The 8,496-nt window shown below is 37.8% G+C and overlaps 1 protein-coding gene across 1 annotated transcript; it reads right to left on the bottom strand.

Annotated features, from left to right (window-relative positions):
• Positions 1-880: 880 nt before the first annotated feature.
• Positions 881-6,483, bottom strand: LOC121867637 (DNA replication ATP-dependent helicase/nuclease DNA2-like; the record flags this gene model as incomplete). Its single annotated transcript, XM_042367653.1, is given in 2 exon segments — positions 881-993; positions 6,332-6,483. Coding segments are annotated over 2 exon segments (265 nt in total), but the record flags the coding sequence as incomplete, so codon positions are not given.
• Positions 6,484-8,496: the final 2,013 nt, after the last annotated feature.

Below are 8,496 nucleotides of genomic sequence, written 5' to 3'. Positions count from 1 at the left end.
TTGCCTTCGGCACTCGTGTTTCAGGCACGGCGAGCTTCAGTTTATAGGACGTAGAGTGTTTTTAGTGAAGGTTTTGTTGTTCCAATACCCTCAAAAACGTGGGTCGAACTATAAACGAGGAATATCGTAAATTAACGATTTCTTGGTCAAAAAATCAGGGTCGACCTATAAACGAGTGGGGGTTATAGACGAGTATATACGGTATTTGTTTATTTATGTCCTTTAGATTGAGTTTTTGTTTTTTGCTTATATAATTTCATAGAAGTGACCGGGGAGAATATAATTTACGTTGCTCTTATTCATATAAGATAGTGATTAATTTGAATGTAAACATGCAATAGTTTGCACTAGATTAAAATATTAGTATTCATTTTGTACATTATTTTGATTACATGTACAGTACAGCTTTGCCCTTAGGACAGTGTATGCATGTAAATGAGTTTCAATAAATGAATAAAGTTACATATATCGAGCCAAAAATAATAGTTGAAAAACTTTATGTAGACAGAGCTTGGATGGCTAAATTTTTGAATGACCAATAATTTTAGTATAAAAAATGCACAAATATTAAAGAACACAATTTTTTTATATTTACTCCACTAGAAAAGAATGTAAACATAGAACAGATTCCTGAATTGGCAGACTAGCCCATCAGCTGATGCTCACAACAAAACGTGATGTTCGTAAGGATTTCGTTTATCAAATTTTTGTTCGTTAACCGAATTGAAGATTCTTATGGAAGGTAATTCGTTAACCGAAATTTTGTTAACCGAAATTTTGTTAACCGAACCATTCGTTAACCGAGGGACCACTGTATACCACAAGAGGCAATTATTACTCCATAATGATACTTAAAATAATCACTTTTATAACAACTTACCTTGAGCTTCAACAATATATTATCAACAGCAGTGTGTGTATAACTGGTAAGGAGTACGGATAATCCCAGAGAAACCATCAGCCGAACCAATGAAACTATGGTAGATGTTTTGCCTGTGCCAAGAAGAAAATAAGATTAATTCATTTAAGTGCATTAGAAAACATATATATATATATACAGGGTGTCCATAAAGACCTAGTGCAGTTTAAAATATTAATAACTTAGGTTCTATAGGATATAAAACAATCTGTAAATTCCATTGGAGAGGTAATTTATTATTTTCTTTATTTTTTTATGACCAAAGAAATTTATTTGCAGAAAAGACTCGAATAACGAAGGTAATGTGACCTCCAATATTGCAGTGTAAGGTGAATCGTCTTATCGCGAATCATTAATTACCATTAAAATAAAGCAATAATAATGGGATGTGTTCCCAAGTGTGACCTTTTCATATCTTTTGTGTGGCTTTTTACCCTCTTTTCCCCCCCAAAACAATACAAGTAATGAAAATTGCGTACTATATTCTTTAAATAATGTTTCTGAATGCACCTTATACAATATAAATGAATAATAATATGGTCACACAAGAGGAGATGGGACGCCATTGTTTTCGCTAGTGTTTACAGCCGGGAGTCCAGGACACAAAATAAATTCTGTAAGTTTGATCTACGTATCAACCTAGCTGGCGCTGGCGCCGTATGGCAACTCAACCAACTCAACTTTAATAACATAGCACGGAGTTGACTTGAGGGTAGACTCACATTTTTTCTACATTACATTTTGTTGTCGTGTTCTTTATTATGGTATTTGTGAGAGGATTTCCCCATTATTATTTATTTGTATGCATTTTAATAATAATAATAATAATAATAATAATAATAATAACTAATGGTTTATTGAAAGAGCGTGGCAGCCAGAAGGCTGAAAACATAGTTACATAATTGGGGAATGGGTCACTTAATTGACAAATAACACAAAAGATACAAATATGATATATAATAACTAAGTGGGGAGAAGGATATACTACAGCTCATTTCAACAGTGACAGTGCAAAAAGGTAAGATTGGCTGGGAGTGAATAAATATACTGGTTGATTACAAGTTGTTAAAAACATTCTAATGGTTGCAACTGGGCTGTTCTTATAGCATGTGTGTGTGTGTAATAATAATAATAATAATAATAATAATTAACGGTTTATTGAAAGAGCTTGGCAGCCAGAAGGCTGAAAATATACAGTTACATATTTGGGGAATGGGTTACGAATTACAAATAATATGCAAGTGACACAAATAAGACATATAATAACTTAGATGGGGATCAGCTCAAACTACAGTTCATTTCAACATAGTGACAGTGTAGGGAGCAGTGTTTACTGGGAGTGAATACACTGATTTATTACATGTTATTGATAATTTTACAATGGTTGGGACTGGGCTGTTCTTATAGCGATCAGTTCGTGCACGTATGGGCTGGATGCGGTTGTGGTGTCGAACAGCAATTCTCGGACAGGGGATGTCAGGTGGTAGTAGGAGCCGGTGTCGGGGATGGTGTAGGAGCTTCTTACCAAATTTGTAGATGAGGTCGTGGTGATGGTCAGTGAGAGCCGAAAGGGTCAGTGTGTTGAGCGCTTCTTGATATGTGGAGTAGGAAGGGGAGAGAATAATCTTGCATGCCCTCTTCTGCACTTTTTCTAGGTGTTTACGTTGTGTGGCATTTAGGGAGGAAGACCAGGTGGGGGAGGCATAGGTGAGCTTGGGAAGTATGAATGTTGTGTATACACTGAGGAGCTCGTGTGCAGGAACTCCGAGGGACTTGAGTCGGCGGAGCAGGTGGAGACGGAAATTGGAGGTTTTGACAACTTCACTGACGTGTGGTTTCCAATTTAGTTTGTTGTCTATGGTGACGCCGAGGAGCTTCGTGGAATCTACAACCTGGAGTGTGTTCGGACCTAGGGTAATGGAAGGAGGTGGGACAATGTCGGAGGAGAGGTTGATGTGCATAACCATGGTCTTGGTATGGTTGATGGTGACATGGTTGTTGGTACCCAGTTTTGGAGACTGTTCAATAAAATCCTGGAGGGCGTATAGTTGGGAGAGCAGAATTGTTGACGCTGGATCCTAATGGTGGAGTCGTCGACATATTTCCAGCGAGCAGGGGCTTCTCTTAGGGCATCATTGATGAGCATAAGGAAGCAGAGTGGTCCCATCTTGGTGCCTTGGGGGACGCCACAGGTGAGTGACTGAAAGGTGGAGACAGCCCCTCGGAAGCGTACAGCTTGGCGTCGGTCACTGAGGAAGTCTGTAAGCTATGGTATGAGACTTCTCCGAAGCCCGAGGTCAATAGCTTTGTTTATGATTATATTGTGGTCGACTAGGTCGAACGCTTTAGTGAAATCAATGAAGGCGACAGCTACAGACGTTTTTCGTTTCTCGAGATGGCGGTATATGTAATCGAGAAAGCTGACAAGACAGTGAGTGGTGGAGGAAGTTTTCATGTTGCCAAATTGCTGAGGGTCTACGACTCCTGCAATATCAGCATAAGCCCAGTCAAACACATAACTTTCACAGATTAGGCTGGGTATTGGGGTGATTGCAATAGGTCGTAGCTGATTTAAGGATTGTGGGCTGGTTGACTTGGGCACTGGTGATACATAAGAGGTCTTCCAGTGTGTGTGTGTGTGTGTGTGTGTGTGTGTGTGTGTGTGTGTGTGTGTGCATGTATGTATATATGCATGTATGTATATGTGTATGTATGTATATGTGTATGTATGTATATGTGTATGTATGTATATGTGTATGTTTGTAAATGTGCATGTATGTATATATAGGCGACTTGTGGTGTAATGGTCAGCAAAGTCGCCTCACAAGTGTGCGGACCCGGGTTCGATTCTTGGGCAGGGTGAAACTATGGGCAAGTTTCTTTACGCCATTTGCCTCTGTCTACCCAGCAGTAATTGGGGACCTGGATGTTAATCGATTTGCGGATCGTGTTCCGGGGTAATGGTTCACCAGTGCTGTTGACGAGTTGTCCGGTCTTCTCGGACTATTCCTTGACACTAGTTCATCCAGCTCATTAACTCATGGTGTGTTTGTTGTGTTTGCTACAGCTTCTATACCTTAAACAAATCCACGCCAAGGTGGCCCTTGGACCGCCCATCCTCGTTACACGAGGGGCAACCATTATTTATTTTTATTTATATTTATATATATATATATATATATATATATATATATATATATATATATATATATATATATATATATATATATATATATATATATATATATATATATATATATATATATATATATATATAAATATATACACGTATATATATACAGTTAACCCTCACTTTACGCGGTTAATGTAACCCGGAGGGTCCCCCGTAAAGTGAGAAACGCGTAAAGTGAATAACATAACATATGGGATTAATTGAAATGGAGTCCGGCCCATCCCCAAACTCCACTTTTTGACGACACACAACTATGTTGTAGTAAAAATATTATCTTAACTTTATGATGGTATGCACACACAATTAATAATTAAGAGAAATATCAATAATATTAGGTTTTTTAACACTTACATTAGTAGAAAAAATGGCTGGGCACACGGGGATGGGCGGTTGGTTCCGAGGCAGAGGGCAGATTATTGGCCCTCACCTGTGTCACTTGTATCAATTGTATCACTATCCACCACAGAGGCTTGCTGGGCCTCTTTGTCAAACTCCCCAAAGTCCATATAAGTCCATATCCTCACCATAATTATCACTATCACTGACTTGGGCCGGCTGTGGTGGGTGGCGGGTGAAGAACTGGTAATGTTTTGATGACTGGGCGACCTTGTGCGCACCAAGTTCGCGCCGCTTACACAACATGGTGGATGGCGGGAGGTTTGGGTCCAAAAATGGCGCGGCTCGCCAGCCGCTCTCCGCGTAAAGGAGTACACGCACCGCGGAATGTGAGCATCCTGGGTTTCGGCAGGGCACCGCGTAAACGTGGAAACGCGGAATGTGGGACCGCGTAAAGTGAGGGTTAACTGTATATATGCAGTGGGGTATGCTATAACGAACGGATCCTACTACGAATATTCCTATAACTTAACGGTTTTACCTATAGAATTGAGAATGCTATAACTAACGAAACTCCTCAAATCCAACTCTTATTTAATTTTTTACTACCTTATTGTTTTTTTTATTACAAGTATTAATGATATTCTTTACTTCAGGGGTTTAGATGCATATTTATGCACTTTTTTAAAATTTTACAATTTTATATTATATTTTTCAGTGTTCAGTGGTTGTATTTGGGGGCCTGGAACGGATTAATCCTATAACGAACGAATGCTATAACGAACAAGGTTCTAGAACCAATTAGATTCGTTGTAGCATACCCCACTGTGTATATATATATATATATATATATATATATATATATATATATATATATATATATATATATATATATATATATATATATATATATATATATATATATATATATATATATATATATATACAGTATATGGTGTATCGTTGGCGTTGAGCAGTCTCACCTTTTTCTTTACCATTAATGGTGAGCTACTTCTATTGTTCCATTTATTAATATTAAATAACATTACTTAAAACACCCATATTATTTTTGTTACATTAATTTTACTACAGCTACAACCAGGGTCTTATTTTCTTCAGTTTTATATGTAGAACCAGTCAGTCACTGGTTTTGTAAACATTAAAGAAAACAATGCCTTCTCGTCTCCTCGTGTGTTTTAATATTCTACATATTATTAATGAATTGTATTGTTCACTTTGCACACATAAATATTAATTCAATCAAAAAGATATTCAGTAATAAACCATAATGAGTCTTTTGTACATAAGATAAATGACGCTGTTTACACGATTGTGCATGTATGAACGTTGGCCTTCTGCTGTCTCACTTTTTTCTTTACCATCAGTGGTTACTTCTACTGTACATTCATTCATTAACATAAATTAGAAGAAACATTTTTTTTACATTATTTTTACTACAGCTACAACAAATCTCATTTTCTTCAGTTTCAGATGGAGAACCATCGTTCCGGGTGTAAACACTGACGACAACAATGGCGTCCCATCTCCTCGTGTGACTACATATTATTATTCATTTATATTGTATAAGGTGCATTAATAACCATTATTTAAAGAATATAGATTTTATTTTTCATTAATTTTTATTTTTGGGGGAAAAGAGGGTAAAAAGCCACACAACATATATGAAAAGGTCACACTTGCGAACACATCTAATTACTATTGCTTTATCTTAATGGTAACTAGTGATTCATTATATGATTCACCTTACACTGCAATATTGGAGGACACATTAACGTTGTTATTCGAGGCTTTACTGTATGTATGTATGTATGTGTGTGTTTCAGACATTGTAATTATCTTCCAGGAACATGAACTCTCCTCACCTGTTCCCGGATATCCTTTTAGAAGGATATAGCTCTCAGCCATGAGTGTTTTAAGCACAGCTCTCTGTTGACTCTTGTTCAGACTTTTAAGGATATGTTTACCCTTTGAAATAACCGCATGTGAAAGCCCTTTCTTGAATAATGGAAGGTTTCTGAAAAAAAATCAGGAGATAAAGATCAAAGACATTCCTGAAATTCCCTTTTCTGGCAGAACCTACAGGTAAAAGTTGCCAGTTGTGTACAATCAGTCAGTCTGAGTTTATATATATAATCCTGATAGAGCAAATGCTAAGAAGGTTTTAATCACCCGCCTGAGGCCAAAAGGTCTGATGATATTTTTTAATTACAGTATACATTATGTGTATGTCAAAATACCAATTCATAATTGCCACAGCCTGGACAATAAGGTACAGGAGAGGGTTTAAAATCAATACTACGAGGTGGTGTTTTTTATGATGCCGGAATATATATATATATATATATATATATATATATATATATATATATATATATATATATATATATATATATATATATATATATATATATACTCAGAAATTTCAGAGTAATTTCAAATGGGAATGGGACAACTGGCCGCCGCCATCTGGCCGCCGCGGACTGGGGGTAAACTGCAAACGCCTAATTTTGCGCTCTCAAGGCAGGTTAGGTTAGGTTAGGTTAGGTACTTCATGGGCTGCGGCCAGATGGCGGCGGCCAGTTGTCCTAGACCCATTTCAAATGCCCCGCTATTAGCGATACTGAGCGTTCAAGGTCATCTGAGGGGAGAGAGCGCTGCCTGCTCATAGCGAGAGATTGCGGAACTAGGCCTATATGATATTAAATGTAATTCACCGAATTAATAATGATGCGATTCATGAAGTAAGGGACTATTATTGAATTTGAAATTATTATAGATCGTTTATCAGTCTGAATAATGTTACGGGTGTCCCAAGGAGTTATTAGTTAGGCGGAAAATATGTCACGTAGACCTAAGCTAACGCCTTGAGGAGACGCGACGCTGGCTAGGTCTCAGTCGCGGGAAGCATTCACACAGACAAGACGTCCCTGCGCGTCTGTCACAGAAATAGTCACGTGGCCTAGTCACCTGTGCTGCGCTATGGCAGTACAGTGACCCCTCCGTTAACGAACTCAATCCGTTCCAGAAGGTCGTTCGTTAACCGAAAAGTTCGTTAAGTGAAACCATTGTTTCAATGGGTTGTTGGGTAATTGGTTCCAGCTCACCGAAAATTTCCTAAATTCAACAAAAATGGTAGAAAAGTTCACTTACTTTGAGGTGTGTATGTAGAAGGCTCCTGGATGATGATGATGATGGGATTTTAGAATGGGGTGGAGGAGAAGGAAGAAGAGAAGGCATTGGGGTGGAAGAGAAGTCACCCCATGGCGCCATTTCACCCATAAAATTTTAGCTCTTGGTGTAATTCAAGATTATTTTCTTTAAATCAACACTGCACTGCATTATATATTGTCAATATGTAAAATATATTTCAAAATGACCAATAATTTGCTTGGAAACACAGAAAAAAAGCGTTTAGTTGAAGAGAGTCTCAAGCAAGATGTTACCTCCAGTGAAAACAGAGAGAGACTAACTCCTGTTTGCTGTGTTAAGAGGCTGGATGCCGCGCATTAAACTAGTCACTTTACCTTCAATTATGTTCAATAATTGTTAAAATGACTAAAAATTGAATATTAAACTTTAAAATTATTGAATAGTATAAACTTCTTGATATTTACTAAAATAGTAAGGAATTTAAGCCCTAGATCCGATTAATGTATTGGCGGACTGATACTAAAGCTGGTTGCCTGGTCAGTGCAAGCGAAAACATGTTGAGGTCGGTTACGTAAGAACTTCGTTAATCGAATTTTTTTCGTTAACGGAATTGAAGATCCTTATGGAAGGCAGTTCGTTAATCGAAATTACGTTAACCGAGGTGTTCGTTAAACGAGGGGTCACTGTATAACAAGTAAGTCTCATTCAATCTCGGACAGGGTTTAGATAGGGCAGTGGTAAAGTTAACTAGAGCTAACAGTGAGTTCATTTCAGGGTTTCCGTCAGAACCCACTTGACTGGAGTTGACCGGAGTTTGACTGCGAGAGATTGACTGCCGTTTGAGACTGCCGTTGATGATTGAGGGTGGCGATTGTCG

Source organism: Homarus americanus, unplaced genomic scaffold, assembly GCF_018991925.1.
Source record: "Homarus americanus isolate GMGI-L3 unplaced genomic scaffold, GMGI_Hamer_2.0 scaffold22145, whole genome shotgun sequence".
Taxonomy (NCBI): domain Eukaryota; kingdom Metazoa; phylum Arthropoda; class Malacostraca; order Decapoda; family Nephropidae; genus Homarus; species Homarus americanus.
Note: the sequence above shows the minus strand (reverse complement) of the source record. Positions and strands in the feature narration are given on the sequence as shown.